At 49.2% G+C, this 16208-nt stretch overlaps 1 protein-coding gene and 1 pseudogene across 11 annotated transcripts in view; one reads left to right on the top strand and one right to left on the bottom strand.

Annotated features, from left to right (window-relative positions):
- The window catches only part of DCAF4 (DDB1 and CUL4 associated factor 4), a 38600-nt gene extending 23820 nt beyond the window's left edge, over positions 1 to 14780 (bottom strand). For 6 of the 11 annotated variants that reach the window (XR_003120517.1, XM_025392527.1, XM_025392530.1 and 3 more), the window contains exons 1-4: positions 14573 to 14780; positions 2451 to 2550; positions 637 to 737; positions 163 to 320 (exon numbers count right to left, since the gene is read on the bottom strand). Coding sequence is in view for 8 of the 11 variants with exons in the window: in XM_025392527.1 (XP_025248312.1) it covers positions 163 to 320; positions 637 to 737; positions 2451 to 2542 (351 nt within the window). In the remaining 3 variants the exon portion in view is untranslated. Of the gene's footprint in view, positions 1 to 162; positions 321 to 636; positions 738 to 2450; positions 2551 to 6014; positions 6179 to 14187; positions 14375 to 14572 lie in introns of those variants that run through there. The other 5 variants (XM_025392528.1, XM_025392532.1, XM_025392531.1 and 2 more) reach the window with 5 other exon arrangements.
- LOC112628407 lies at positions 7110 to 11811 on the top strand (annotated as a pseudogene).
- Positions 14781 to 16208: the final 1428 nt, after the last annotated feature.

Below are 16208 nucleotides of genomic sequence, written 5' to 3'. Positions count from 1 at the left end.
GCTGTTCTTGTCTTCTTTCTGCCAGGGAAAAGCTGGGGCTACACCCCCTGAAGTGCCTCTGCTAAGTGCTGCAGGGGTATCTAATTGGCACCCTTTTCAACAGTGGATGGATAGGTGCTAGCAGGAGCGGAGGACAGGGGGGCGAAGGGGTGAGGAGCCCACCTTTTTCTGCTTGTCCTCTTCCTCAAGCAGCCGCAGTCTCTTGCTCTCCATCTCCTTCTGCCGGATGCTCTCTTTCGTCAGGGGGTTGCAGTTGTTATGTCCAGGGAGCAAGCGGAAGTAGCGTTTCTTTTCAGGGTCAAAGTAAAACCCAGGTAGCTCTTTACACAAAAAAATTAAATGCATCAATTTCAACCACTGTGAACTGACCACCTGAGTTGGGTGCCCAGTGGCCTGTCCCCCCACCTCATGGCTGCCTGTCTTTTCTGAGCGGGGATGAGCTGCCCTTGTCAAGCAACATCCCGGACTGTGCTCAGTCCTGGGGGAGACGGTTTGCCTCAGGACCACCACTCCTGATGCACCCAGCTCCCTCCCTGAGTGTTTCAATTTGCTCCTGGAACTCCTTCTGAGCCAGGAATGGGTCTCAGCCTTCCCTGTGCGCAGGGGCCAGGAGTCTCACCCAGCAAGTGGCCTTACCCGGCACAGAGGAGGCCCCAGCTGTGCCAGACGAGGTCGACGGAGACTCATCATCACCGTGGCTGGAATCCTGAGCCAACTGTGCTGCCTGGGAGTCGGACCTGTTGACACACAGCTGTGTTAACTTGGAGCCCAGGGCTTGAGTTCCAGGCATTCTGACTGGGGGTCCATTTGGGAAGTTCTGCAACCTTCGCCTCTGATCTCTGACCTTTCTGATTACTTGAGAAGCACTGATCTCCTCTTGCAAATACAACAAAATAGGGCAAGGTTTTGGTTTTTCACTCTTTTTTCTTTCTTTAAAAGAGAACAGATGTTAGTGATTCCCTCTTCTTATTTTCTCACTCAAGCATTTTGTGAGGTCTTGTGGAATTTTCCAGATTAAAAGAAAAAATAGAAATCTCTGCCAATAAGAATTTTACCAGCTGGGCTCATTTGTCAGCACAACGGCAGTTACAAGGCTAGGTGAATTTCATTCTTTATTGGATTCAGTAGCATGAAGAGTTTAACTTTTACTTGACTACACAATCTTACAGACAGAAAAACTGGGTTTGGGGGACAGAGTTGATTAGTTAGTAACACTGGGATAGAGCCGTGGCTAAAACACTTGATGTGTAAATCCACAAGTAGCTTCTGTGGGAATTATAGGCTGAAGGATGTAGCAGGGGCGTGTGCCACGCCACCCAGATAATTTTTGTATTTTTAGTAGACAGGGGGTTTCGCCATGTTGGCCAGACTGGTCTCAAACTCCTGACCTCAAGTGATCCGCCTGCCTTGGCCTCCCAAAGTGTTGGGATTACAGGCGTCAGCCACCACGCCCGGCCCAGCCAACTTTATTTTAAAAATACATTTAATGTTGCCTTGGCCTGGCGTGGTGATTCATGTCTGTAATCCTAGCACTTTGGGAGGCTGAGGCAGAAGGATCACTTGAGCTCAGGACTTTGAGACCAGCCTGAGCAACTGAGTGAGACTTCATCTCTTAAGGAAATAAATAAATGTAATGTAGCTTGGTGTACAGTGTTTTAAAGTCTACACTAGTATAATGTCCTAAGCCTTTGTGTTCACTCATCACTCACTCACTGATTTCCAGTCCTGCAAGCTCTATTCACAGGAAGTGTCATATAAAGGTATACCGTTTAAAAAAAAATCCTATATACCCTATCTTTACTGTATCTTTTCTATGTTGAGATCCACAAATACCACTGTGTCCTGCCTGCCTCTCGCATTCAGTAGTCACATGCTGCACAGGTTTGCAGCCTAGGAGCAATGGGCTATACCCATGTATCTTAGATGTGTGGCTGGCTGTATCATGTAGGTTTGTGTTAAGTATGTGCTATGATGTTTGCGTGACACGACAACCTAATAACACATTCCTCAGAATGCATTCCCCCTCGTTAAGTGAAGCATGAGTGTATATCCTTGTCCAAGACTTAGGCTGAATAAAATTTGGTTTCCACAAAGGTATTTTCATAAAAGGTCTACAAAATGGAGAAACGGTTTTCCAGTTGTATCAGATAACGTCTACCTCCAGCCTTACGGCGAATGCCCTGGCCAGAGGTCGTGGTCGCTTAGGAAAGAACAGAGAGTGGTCCTCTCTCCTCATTACTCAGTGTGGTGGGCTGGCCCACCACAGCCACATGCCCTGGGAGCACGTTAGGAAGGTAGGCTATCCTCAAGACCCCTCAGACCCACGGAATCAGAACCTGCATTGGGACGAGCCCCCTGGTGATCTCCACGCCTGTGAGCGTGTGACATGCCATGCGTACAATGCCAGAAGCACACTGGGCAAAAGTGGCTCCCCAGAGCAGCACACTTGCCTGTCTTCAGGATCACGGAGTCTGAACCAAGGGTTCTGCTGGTGGCTTCTTCTCCCATGTCTTCTTCTACTCTGCCAGCTACTTTTATTCATTTCTGTTCCTAAAAGAGAAAAACAAAAATTCCATGAATCTCCGTGCGTGGGCGTGGCTTTTCTGTTTGCTTCTTTTTTTTTTTTTTTTTTTTTGAGACGGAGTCTCGCTCTGTCGCCCAGGCTGGAGTGCAGTGGCCGGATCTCAGCTCACTGCAAGCTCCGCCTCCCGGGTTCATGCCATTCTCCGGCCTCAGCCTCCCGAGTAGCTGGGACTACAGGCGCCCGCCACCTCGCCCGGCTAGTTTTTTGTATGTCTTAATAGAGACGGGGTTTCACCGTGTTAGCCAGGATGGTCTCGATCTCCTGACCTCGTGATCCGCCCGTCTCGGCCTCCCAAAGTGCTGGGATTACAGGCTTGAGCCACCGCGCCCGGCCGTTCTGTTTGCTTCTTGACAGCTGCTTCATGTTCAGCACCAGCAAAAGGCTGACCCACCCTGGGTTATCATCAGATTTGCCACACCAAGCCTTACCCAGGAAGGGCTGCCTCCAGCACTCTCTCAACATCCTTCCCACTTCCTTCCTGTCACCCCTAGTTGACCACACAGCTCCCTACTCCACAGAAATAGGGATGGCTGGGCACGGTGGCTTATGCCTGTAATTCCAGCACTTTGGGAGGCTGAGGCGGGCGGATCATGAGATCAGTTCGAGATCAGCCTAACCAACAGAGTGACACCCCGTCTTTACTAAAAATACAAAACTTAGCCAGGAGTGGTAGCGTGCACCTGTAATCCCAGCTACTCAGGAGGCTGAGGCAGGAGAATAGTTTGAACCTGGGAGGCGGAGTTTACAGTGAGCTGAGATCGCGCCACTGCACTCCAGCCTGGGCGACAGAGTGAGACTCCATCGAAAAGAAAAGAAAAGAAAAGAAAAGAAAAGAAAAGAAAAGAAAAGAAAAGAAAAGAAAAGAAACGTTGCTAGGCATGAATCCCCTAACTTCACTCCCTTCTGCTCCACAAATACCTGCCATTACTAATTGTCTTCTTCCTTGTCTTGGACAACAGGTATCACTGCTCCTTTTCAAAAAGCAGACCCATCCCACCTGGCTATTGATCTCATTCCTCCCCAGGAACTGCAGACATCTGTTTCTACATATGTTAATGTCTCCTTCTCCTTATCTCAGCTTAAAAACATGCCCAGGTTTTTCATTTGTTAGTGTTCCATTTCTAATCCAAAAAGAATGGGCATATTCTGAAAGAATGGTCTATATCCACGAACTCAGTGTCTTCATCTCCCAATATTCCTCAACCCACTGCAGCCAAGCTTCCTCTGTCCTCGCCTTTCTGCTAAAATGCTCTTGCTCGTGATCACCTACTTGCCCAAGTGAGTGGTCTCTTTTTAGCCCTTATTCCTGCAACATGCGGCAGGCACCAGGAGGCTACATTCTTCCTTTGGTTTCTGTAATATCTTTCTCTTGGTTTTCTTCTTGCTAAATGAATCCTTTGCTCATTTCTCCTGGGTCACACACCCTGTGTGTGCTTCCCATTGTTCTGTCCTAGATCCTCTTCTTTTCAGACTTAACACCATCTCATCTACCAATGCAGATGCAGCTCCAACCCTAATATCCCTACTGAGCATCAAGTTCCTATATGCTGCTTCCTGTCTATTTCCGCAGATCCAACAGGTTCAAAAGTGAGTTCATGATTTCTCCCTAACCCCCGATCTGCTCTTTTGCCTGTCTAAATTTCTCTTTTCTGAAAGTAATATCCCTGCTCCTGCAGCCCAAATGTGTGTGTTTGGTTTTTGTTTGTTTGTTTGTTTTGAGATGGAGTCTCGCTCTGTTGCCCAGGCTGGAATGTAGTGGCGCCATCTCAGCTCACTGCAACCTCTGCCTCTCGGGTTCAAGCAATTCTCCTGCCTCAGCCTCCAAAGTAGGTGGTACTACAGGCACCCGCCACCACACCTGGCTAATTTTTGTATTTTTAGTGAAGACGGGGTTTCACCATGTTGGCCAGGCTGTTCAAGAACTCCTGGCCTCAAGTGATCTACCTGCCTCGTCCTCCCAAAGTGCTGGGATTACAGGCATGGGCCACCAAGCCTGGCCCCCAAATTTTTATCTTATTAATCGTCCTAAACAATGGCTCCTGAACACCATGTGTGGGTTTCCCTATGGATCAGTTATCTTATACCCCAGCTAAAGAATACAGTTGTGGCCGGGCGCGGTGGCTCAAGCCTGTAATCCCAGCACTTTGGGAGGCCGAGACAGGCGGATCACGAGGTCAGGAGATGGAGACCATCCTGGCTAACACGGTGAAACCCCGTCTCTACTAAAAAAATACAAAAAACTAGCCGGGCGAGGTGGCGGGTGCCTGTAGTCCCAGCTACTCGGGAGGCTGAGGCAGGAGAATGGCGTCAACCCGGGGGGGCGGAGCTTGCAGTGAGCTGAGATCTGGCCACTGCACTCCAGCCTGGGCGACAGAGAGAGACTCCGTCTCAAAAAAAAAAAAAAAAAAGGATTCCGTTGTATTTATTAATAGTTAAGGTACAAGCTGAAAGGCACTGTGCACAGGAAGGGAAGCATGTGTGGCCAGTGTTAAGACTGGTAGGAAAATAGCTGCATGCGGTAGCTCATGCCTATAATTCCAGCACTTTTGGGAGGCTGAAGTGGGAGGATTGCTTGAGCCCAGAGTTTGAGACCAGCCTGGGCAACATAGTGAGACCTCATCTCAAAAAAAGAAAAAGACTGATAGGAGAAATAAGCCCTACTGACATAAAGCTTATTATTATTACCAACTCTAGAAAAAGGTCAAAATTCCTTTAGAGTGTATGTTCTGTATATGAAATGATTCTAATTTGTTTAATTATGTAACAGTGTATGAATACAGCAAGGAACACACGAATTGGTGAGTCAGACTTCAGATCACCCACAGGAGGCAGGACTGTGTCCCACTCACACCATTATCCTCAACAGGCGGCTGCACAATCAGCAGGACACAGCTGATGAGAAAAGCACTGACAAGTGCCAATTTGGGCCAGGGAGAGCATGTGTTCACCCCTAACTCATATAGGCCCCAGGTATAGGCACTTCAATCCGGTAAGGGGGCCTGCCAACATCAAGTAATATAGTTGTTGAGGTTGGGCAAAAATCCTTTTAAAGGCCAGGTGTGGTGGCTCATGCTTGTAATCCCAGCACTTTGGGAGGCCGATGCAGGTGGATTACCTGAGGTCAGGAGTTCGAGATCAGCCTGGCCAACGTGGTGAAACCCCGTCTCTACTAAAAGTACAACAATTCACCGGGCATGGTGGCGGGTGCCTGTAATCCCACTTACTTGGAAGGCTGAGGCAGGAGAATCGCTTGAACCTGGGAGGCGGAGGCTACAGTAAGCCACGACTGCACCATCACACTCCAGCCTGGGCAATAGAGCGAGACTCCATCTCAAAAAAAAAAAGAAAAAGAAAAAAATCATTTAAAAAGTCACACTAATAAAGCCTTCCAAATACAGAAAGAGTTTAAAGGCTAGTACGAACACAGTACCTTTCTAGTACTTTTAACATGCCTGTTCAGGGGTGGGGAGTGTGTCTTCCCCAAACACAAACATAGTTCATTCTCTACGGCTGCTTTACAGTCCATGCTTGCACTCATCACTCTGCATGACTCTTTGTTCATACTCCCATCTTATACTGGATGTGAGGTGAATTCTATAAGGCAAACATCTTACTTTGTTCTTTTTTCTATTCCTAGCATCCATGACCTAGTTGGTGCTTAGCAAATTTTTGCTGAACTGAAGCAAAGCAAAACGAAACCTGTGGCTACTTTAAGTCCCAAGTAGCTTCTTTCTGCTCTGGGTTATTTCCATTTACTACTCCGCACACATTTACAGAGCGCCCACTCCATGTGAGGCGCTAGGGAGTGGGCAGAGATAATAAGCTGTGCTCCCTGGTCTCGAGGCACTGATTGTTTAATATGGGAGACAGATGCACAGACCAACCCCTGCAGCGCAGAATAAGGGTACAGACCCAGGTCTCTCCAGGTGTGGTGGGAGAGAAGGGAGTGACTGCTCCACGTGCCTGGACTGGAGGTGGGGGAGGGAGGTAAGTGCCGTCTGAAGAATGAAAATGTCAGGGAAGCCTGGAGCGGTGGCTCACGCCTGTAATCTCAGCACTTTGGGAGGCCGAGGTGGGCGATCACCTGAGGTCAGGAGTTTGAGACCAGCCTGACCAACATGGTGAAACCCCATCTCTACTAAAAATACAAAAATTAGGCCGGGTGCAGTGGCTCACGCCTATAATCCCAGCACTTTGGCAGGCTGAGGCAGGCGGATCACCTGAGGTCAGGAGTTCGAGACCAGCCTGAACAACATGATGAAACCCCGTCTCCACTAAAAATACAAAAATTAGCCGGGCATGATGGTGGGTGCCTGCAATCCCCACTACTTGGGAGGCTGAAGCAGAAGAATCGCTTGAACCCGGGAGGTGGAGGTTGCTGTGAGCTGAGATAGTGCCACTGCACTCCAGCCTGGGCGACAGAGCAAGACTCTGTCACAAAAAAAAAAAAAAAAAAGGCAGCGGGGGCGGCGGGCCTGTAGGCCATCTGGTATGGCCAGAGCCTGAAGTTCAAGAAATTGGGGGTATGAACCTGCAGAGGCAGACAGGGCATGGTCACGAGGACTCTGGGTGGGCGAGGAGTGACATGATTAGGGCTGCTAAGAAAGGGCACCTGAAAGGCAGCGGCATGGGGAAGAAGGTGACAGTAAGAACTGCAGCAGCAACCCAGGTGAGATGAACTCACTTACACATTACGGACATGGTATGTGGGATAGCAGAGCCTGGATTTTGATTTAGGCAGCGAATTTCATGGGAGAGGTGGAGAGAGGAGTTGAGAAAGGTTAAGTGAATAACTGGTAAAGTCATGAGCAGGGAGACTAAGAATAAAGGAAGAACACTTTGGGGAGAGGAGAGTAAGTCTGATTTTGAACAAATCAATCTCAAGATGCAGGCAATGGGAAATACGGGTCTGATAATACAGAGAGAAACTGAGCCTAAAGAGACATATTTGAAAGTAACAAGGATATGGTGACACAATCTCGGCTCACTGCTACCTCTGCCTCCTGGGCTCAAGTGATTCTTCTGTCTCAGCCTCGCGAGTAGCTGGGGCTACAGGCGTGCGCCACTATGCCTGGCTAATTTTTGTATTTTTAGTAGAGACGGGTTTTGCCATATTGGCCAGGCTAGTCTCGAACTCCTGACCTAGTGATCTGCCCACCTCGGCCTCCCAAAGTGCTGGGATTACAGGCGTGAGCCACCGTGCCCGGCCATTAGAGACAATTTTATCTAGTAATAATATAAAACCCAGTATGCATCACAGTTTGTAGATCGGTGCTTCTTAAGGACTATTTTGCCCACCAGGGGACATGTGGCAACATCTGGAGACATTTTTGTTTGTCACAACTTGGGAGAAGGAGGGGTAGGCTGCCACTAGCACCTAGTGGGTAAAAGCCAGGGATGCTGCCAACCACCCTACAATGCACAGGGCAGCTTCCATACATTCTTCAGTAAGAATTATCCAGGGCTGGGTGCAGTGGCTGATGACTGTAATCCCAGCTGCTCGGGAAGTTGAGGCAGGAGGACTGCTTGAGCCTAGGAGTTCAAGACCAGCCTGTGCAACACAGCAAGATCCTGTCTCAAACAAACATTAAAAAAAAAAAAAAAAAAAAAAAAAGAGACAGAAAAAAGAAAAAATTATTCAGCTGGTTGTGATGGCTCATACCTACAGTTCCAACTACTTGGGAGGCTGAGGTGGGATGGCTTGAGTCCAGAGTTTGAGACCAGTGTGGGCACCATAGCAAGACTCCATCTCAAAAACAACAAGAGTTACCTGGCCAAAAATAGTGCTAAAGCTGAAAAACCCTGTTCTATGTAGGAAGCACTCAAAAACAATTTGCTGGTAACATGATGCATCTAGTACCTTTGGAGCTGCTCTAGATGTTAAAATCAGGTGTGTTTCAGAAGGTTGGGCTTGTCTTTTGTCTTTCAGAGAAACTTCTAAGTACCTCAAGGCATAAAGAATTATAATTTCTTTTTTTTTTTTTTTTTTTTTTTTTTTTTTTTTTTTTTTGAGACGGAGTCTCGCTCTGTAGCCCAGGCTGGAGTGCAGTGGCCGGATCTCAGCTCACTGCAAGCTCCGCCTCCCGGGTTTACTCCATTCTCCTGCCTCAGCCTCCCGAGTAGCTGGGACTACAGGCGCCCGCCACCTCACCCGGCTAGTTTTTTATGTATTTTTAGTAGAGACGGGGTTTCACCGTGTTCGCCAGGATGGTCTCGATCTCCTGACCTTGTGATCCGCCCGTCTCGGCCTCCCAAAGTGCTGGGATTACAGGCTTGAGCCACCGCGCCCGGCCAAGAATTATAATTTCTAAGAGACTACTATTCTGCCAAGACAACGTTAATCTCAAACAATAAATAAACACAATTTGGTTTTTTGGAAAATGATTGGACAATATTTATCAAGTAACTTATAAATGTACGTGCCTTCCTTCTGGGAACTGATCCTCCAAAAATAATTCCAAGATATTTACTACATTTTTCCGAATCATTTTATAAGGCCAGTATTATCGTGTTACCAAAACCAGACAAAGATATAGGAAAAAAAATACAGGTCAAGGCTGGGTGCAATGGCTCATGCCTGTAAGCTCAGTACTTTGGGAGGCCAAGGCAGGCAGATCGCCTGAGGTCAGGAGTTCAAGACCAGCCCGGTCAACATAGAGTGAAACCTCGTCTCTACTAAAATACAAAAAAATTAGTTAGGTATGGTGGTGCATACTTACAGTCTCAGCTACTTGGGAAGCTGAGGCAGAAGAATCGCTTGAACCCGGGAGGCAGAGGTTGCAGTGAGCCGAGATCATGCCACTGCACTCCAGCCTGGGCAATAGAGCAAGACTCTGTCTCTCAAAAAAAAAAAAGGAAAAAAAAGAAAAGAAAAGAAAAATATAGGTCAATATGTGTTATGAATATAGAGACGCAAAAATCCTCAACAGAACGCTAGCAAGTGAAATCCGGGAGCATATAAAAAGGATTATATACCATGACCAAGTGGGATTTATCTCAGAAATATAAGGTTGGTTCAACATATGAAAATCAATCAATATAATACACCGTATTAATTGATGGGGAAAACCTCACATGATTTTCTCAGTTGATACACAGAAAAAGCACTGGACAAAATGCAACATCCTTTCATGATTAAAAAAACACTCAAACTAGAAACAGAAGGTAGTTTCCTCAACCTGATAAGGGGCAGCTACAAAACACACCCACACCTAACATCATACTTACTGGCCAAAGACAAAGTTTTCCCTCTATGGTCAGGAACAAGACAAAGATGTTGGTTCTCACTACATCTATTCAACATTGTAGTGGAAGTTTTAGATAGGCAATTAGGCAAGACAAAGAAATAAAAGGTGACCAAACATGATCTTATATACAGAAAATCCTAAAGAATCCATCAAAAAGCTACCGGACCTAATAAATGAGTTCAGCAAGGTTGCAGGATACAAGATCAATATAGAAAAACCAGTTGTATTTCCGTACACTAGCAATGAACAGCCTGAATATTAAAGAAAAGTTACATTTACAATGGCATCAAAAAGAATAAAGTACTCCTCTGGTCCTGCTCAGGCTCAGTTACAAAAAAAAAAAAGAGAGAGAGAGAAAGTACTTAGGAATATATTTAACAAAATTAATGTATGGCATGTACACAGAAAACTATAAAACACTGTTGACAGAAATTACAGATTTAATGCAATCCATATCAAAATTCCAAATGCCTTTTTTTAAGCAATGGATAAGCAGATCCTAAATTCATATTATGCAAGGGACCCAGAATACTCAAAATAATTTTGAAAAAGAACAAAGTTGGGAGGACTCACACCTCCCAATTTCAAAATTCACTACAAAGCTACAGTAATCAAGACACCATGTTACTGGCATATGGATAGAAATACAGATCAATGGAGTAGAATTGAGACCAGAAATAAACCCATATGCCTATCTATGGTCAATTGGTTTTCATCGAGGTGCCAAGACCATTCAACTAAAGAAAGAAGTGTCTTTTCAACTGCTGGGACATTTGAATATCAAAATGCAAAAGAATGTATTTGGATCCCTACTTCATACCATATGGGACAAAAACGAACCCAAATGGATCTAGATCTAAAACTGTAAAACTTTTTGAAGGAAACAAAGGTATAAATCATCATGATCTTGATTAGGCAATGATTTCTCAAATATGACACTCAAAGTGCGTGCACGCGCGCGCGCACACACACATTGGGCTTCATCAAAATTGAAAACTTCCGTGCATCAAAAGACACTAGTTAGGGCCAGACACAGTGGCTCACGCCTGTAATCCCAGCACTTTGGGAGGCTGGGACGGGTGGATCACTCGAGGACAGGAGTTCGAGACCAGCCTGACCAATATGGTGAAATCGCATCTTTCAAAATACAAAATACAAAAATTAGCTCGGTTTGGTGGTGGGAGCCTGTGGTCCCAGCTATTTGGGAGGCTGAGCCAGAAGAATCGCTTGAACCCGGGAGGTGGAGGCTGCAGTGAGCCGAGATGGTGCCACTGCATTGCAGCCTGGACGACAAGAGCGAAACTCCGTCTAAAAAAAAAAAAAGAAGCTACACAAATAGCCAACTGGCACATGAAAGGATACCCAACATCATTAGTCCTTAGGTAGATGCAAATCAAAACCACAGTGAGATACCACTTTATTTAATTTTATTTACTTATTCCCTCCTACTCTCCTTTTGGCTGAAGTGCAGTGGCGCGATCTCCGCTCACAGCAACCTCCATCTCCCCGGCTCAAGCCGTCCTCCTGCCTCACCTCGGAGTAGACGGAATTACAGGCGAGTGCCACCACACCAGGCTAATTAAAAAAACATTTTTGGCCTTCCGCCACGGCGCCATTGGAGAGTAGCAGCCATGGGCTCTGCGCTACCCTATGGCCGTGGGCCTCAACAAGGGCCACAAGGTGACCAAGAACGTGAGCAAGCCCAGGCACAGCCGCCGCCGCGGGCGTCAGAGCAAACATACCAAGTTTGTGCGGGACATGATCCGGGAGGTGTGTGGCTTCACCCCGTACGAGCTGCGCGCCATGGGGTTACTGAAGGTCTCCAAGGAGAAACGGGCCCTCAAGTTTATCAAGAAAAGGGTGGGGATGCACATCCGTGCCAAGAGAAAGCAGGAGGAGCTCAGCAAAGTACTGGCCGCCATGAGGAAAGCCGCCGCCAAGAAAGACTGGGCCCCCTCCCCTGCCCTCTCCTTGAAATAAAAAACAGCTTGACAGAAAAATAAAATAAAATAAAAATAAAAAATATTTTTGTAGAGACGGGGTCTCGCTTTGTAGCCGCCCAGGCTGGTCTCGAATTTCTGACCTCCAGCGATCCTCCCGCCTCGGCGCAGTGTTGGGATGCCAGGCGTGAGCCACCACGCGCCGCAGCAATTCTGAGATTTAACACAGCGAGCCAGTATGTGCCCAGCGTATGCGTATGTAGTGTACAGAATATGTGAACCACCTTCTATAAAGGTTCATGCACGAGAAGGTCGGCTCTCTCTCACAGTCTTGCAGTTTTCCACACACAAGCGGCAAATATTTTTGCACCGGTCTCCAAAATGGTGTCTGGTTTGGGAGCCCGCAGCTTCCGGAATTACAGGCTCTTACCTGCTTCCAGGGCACCATTCCAGGCCTGGCCTCAACAGGCCCAAGGCGCAGGCCCAGAGGAGGCGAGGGGCGGTGGGTGCGCTACACCCAGTAGGGGGCAGCCCCGGGCTTCCACGCCACCCGCAGTGCTGGGCCCCGCCCCCCAACACTGGCCAGCTCGGGAGCCAAGTGTGGGGGATGGCAGCCCGCACACTTCGGGACTGGCCTCGCCTCCCCCGGGAGGTAGGCTTGACATCACAGGGGGTAGGTCCAGCCTTAGCACGAGGCCAAAGCTCAGAATGGGGGAGGGGCTCCATCTCCCCACGGGGCTCTTCGGTTTGGAGGCCTCGGGGCTGTTCTGATTTCTAGGCAGGGCCTCACCATCTTGTTTAGCACATGGTTAGGGGCCCTGGACTAGAGCCCAACAACCGCGGCTCAGAGACTGGGGTATCCTGGGGCTGCGGGGTTGATTCTTGGGCGGATGAGAATGTTCTGGAATTAGGCAGCGGTGATGGTTGCACAATCTTGCCAATTAAAAAAAAAAAGTCACCGGATTGAACCCTTTTTAAAAAGTGAATTTTAGGGTATGTGAAATATCACAGCATGGTGTAGTATACATCATATATATATTTATATATAAACTACACATATATATGATGTTTACTACACCATGCTGTGATAGTTAAAGTGAGAAACATCCTAATTATCCAAAAACAGGAGAATTTTGTTAAGAGTCTGTAGACTGGCTGGGCGTGATGTTCATGCCTGTAATCCCAGCACTTTGGGAGGTGGGCGGATCACAAGGTCAGGAGATAGATGAGACCATCCTGGCCAACATGGTGAAAACCTGTCTCTACTAAAATACAAAAAATTAGCCAGGCTTGGTGGCGCGCGCCTGTAGTCTCAGCTACTCGGGAGGCTGAAGTAGGAGAATCGCTTGAACCTGGGAGGCGGAGGTTGCGGTGAGCCGAGACCGCGCCATTGCACTCCAGCCTGGGTAACAAGGGCGAAGCTCCGTATCAAAAAGGAAAAAAAAAAAAAAAAAAGTCTGCACACCAGTGGGCTGTAGTGTGCAAAACGCTAACTCCACTGGTTTGTAAAGCTGAATACAAAGTAGCTTCTACAGGCCAGGGCGGTGGCTCATGCCTCTAAAGTCTCAGCACTTTGAGAGGCCGAGGTGGGAGGATTGCTTGAGCCCAGGAGTTCAAGACCAGCCTGGGCAACATAGTGAGACACCACTCCCTCCCCCGGCCCCGTCTCTACAAATAATTTAAAAATTAGCTGGGTCTGGTGGTGCGTGCCTGTAGTCCCAGCATTTAAGAGTTGTTCATTGTAAAACAACAACATTTTGGACAGCCGACTTAAAAAACAACAAAGTTTTCTGTTAACATTTATTTAAGAAATAATTCAGGCAGCAGGCTTTGTACTAACGCCCCACCCTGAGTTGGTATTTTCAATCCTATTTTATAAATGAGGAAACAGGCTTAGAGGGCTAGGTACCATACCCAGCGTAAGCTAAATGGTGGAACAGGGATTCCACCTCTGTTGGTAGGACCCCCAGGCCTGGTTACCCACGAAACATCACCTCAACTCTAATTTCTATCGTAATTTAAAATCAGAGTTTGGGACTTTGGAACTGTTTCCTCTAGGAAGCTGTCCCCTCAGTTTCCTTTGCTTCTGGCTGCGCCGCTGGAGTCACAAGACAATGCCTGTAGAACACCATGGTGAAAGGTGTCTTGGTTTCTGAAGCCCCCGGGGAACCCACGAGGCGTGGAAGAGCTGGCTTTCTCGTTAACACACAACTCAGAGTGAAGGCAAGGGCCAAACCCAGGCCCCAGCACTTGCTAGTTTGTTCGCTACCCCTCACGGACAACCAAACTGCACCCCTTTCTGCGTCTAACAAGCACATCATAGCGCTCGTGCTGGGAAAACGTAGTGCCTGTGAAGCAGCCAGCATAGTGCCGGCCACTTCGTAAGCGTCAGCCACGCCTTACCTGTTATGCTGACCTGAACATTCACGGGGACACCGCCCCAAGGCCCGCAGCCCAGCCCCCGCCAGGTGTCTGGTGGGGCCTTCAGCAGCAGGGCTTAGAGAAGCGCTTAGAGAAACGCCCTCAGCGGCGACACTCGGGGTGCCCTCCCTGCGTGTTTACGGTTGTAGCGCTGTTCCCGCCGGAGGGCCCCACGCGTCCCCGAACGGGCTAAGCGCCCTGCCCCAGCTGCCACCTAGGCCCGGTGGCACCGGCGTTCCACGTGCTCGCTCCTCCCCGCCCCTCCCCGCCCCTTTCCCTGGCCTTCCTCGCCGCACCCGTCTCCCACTCTGAGCTCTGCAGCGGGCGCGCGGCAGCCCTCGAACCGACGCCAGTAGGCACCCCAGGCAGCACAGACTTACCAGTTCAGCAGGTCCCTTCCGGATTCCCCTCGGGCTCAGTTGTGCAGAAGTTGGGCCGAAGCGTGCAAGGACCCGGAAAGACCAAGGTGTAGCGTCAGCCAGTTAGGTGGATACGTTTTGGTGTTGTAGCAGCCGATAGGGCTATAGCAGCCGTCCTTTCCTTCTCACTGGACGCGGCTTCTGTCTGTCGACGTCAATAGGGGCGATCCTACGCAGAAGGCGGGGAGTGGGGCTTCGGCTCCTCCCAGGCTTGGCCTGTCTGGGCCGGATGCACGTGGAGGCTGGTCCGGGAGCGCTTGGGGGTGGGGCCAGGCGCACGTGGGGGTGGGGCCGGGGGTGCTGCTCCCGGAGCAGCGGAACTGTCTGGAGCCGCTTTCCTGAGAGGCCGTGTCCTCCACCCCCCGCAGGCTGATCCGGCCCTGGAGAAGTCCTCTCCCTGTAGTGGAACGAGAGAAGGAGTCTGTGAGGCGAGGGACAGAAGTAACGTGATGTTATGACAGGCGGCGATGCCTTGGGCAGTGGCCTCAGGCGGCCGAGGCCGCTGCCCTGGGTCTGCGTTCAGGGTGTAGCGTAGCGAGCCCTGACCGTGCAACCGGGGGGCCTCCGTGCTGCCTCCAGTACTGCTGCTTGCTGTGGGACCTAGGGCGAGTCTCTTCCCTTCTCTAAGCCTTGATTTCTTCTGTTGAGAGAAGGGATCGGATCTATCATTCTCGTGTCGTCTCCAGCTTGGAGTTTGCTCAGACCACCAATATTTCTAGAATGACCTATGTGTGCTGTGCCTGTCCCGGGTATCAGCTGACGGTTTTGAGATCTAATGAAAGGAAAACGGAAGCGTCTAATGTGCTTGTGGCCCGAAGAGACAGTTTGTGAGGACAGCTGGGTTCACAGAGGCCAGGCTTGTTGGGGTCCAGCAGCAGGCCTGGTGCGTCATGTGGCTGCATAACCCAGGCCCCTGCCCGCGGCTGGACCCGTTAGAAAGCAGGCGGTGGGGTTCATCCATTGCACCCCGTGCGAAGGCATTTTAGCCCTTAAAGAGGGAGCTAGGATTTCAGGCTAAACTCCTGGCTGTCAGGAGTTTATAGATAAGTGCAGGGTTTGGAGCGGGGCTGGGTGAGGAGGGAAGTGAGAGAAGTGGGCATAGTCAGAATAAAGAACCGCTTCATGAAGCTTGAGCGGCCTTGAAGAGAAGGCAAAGAAAAATTCTGCCTGAACAAACAACGTGGCTCGAGGCCGCTTCAAGTCGGCTGGATGGGAGAGGAGTCTGGAAGCAAAACTCGGCAGGGTGGGTTGGGGCTTGGTGACGCAAGAATTACCGGGGAAAGAGTAGTCAGGCCGGGCGCAGTGGCTCAGGCCTGAAATCCCAGCACTTTGGGAGGTTGAGGCAGGTGGATCACTTGAGGCCAGGAGTTCCATACCAGCCTGGCCAACATGGCGAAACCCCCGTCTCTACTAAAAATACAAAAAATTAGCCAGGCTTGGTGGTGGGCGCCTGTAATCCCAGCTACTGGGGAGGCTGAGGCAGGAGAATTGCTTGAACCCAGGAGGCGGGGGTTGCAGTGAGCCGAGATAGCGCAGTTGCACTCCAGCCTGGGCGACAGAGTGAGACCCTGTGTCAAAAAAAAAAAAAAAAAAAAAA

The sequence above is a fragment of the Theropithecus gelada genome, chromosome 7b (genome assembly GCF_003255815.1).
Source record: "Theropithecus gelada isolate Dixy chromosome 7b, Tgel_1.0, whole genome shotgun sequence".
NCBI classification, from domain to species: Eukaryota; Metazoa; Chordata; class Mammalia; order Primates; family Cercopithecidae; genus Theropithecus; species Theropithecus gelada.
This window is presented reverse-complemented; position numbering and strand designations above follow the sequence as displayed.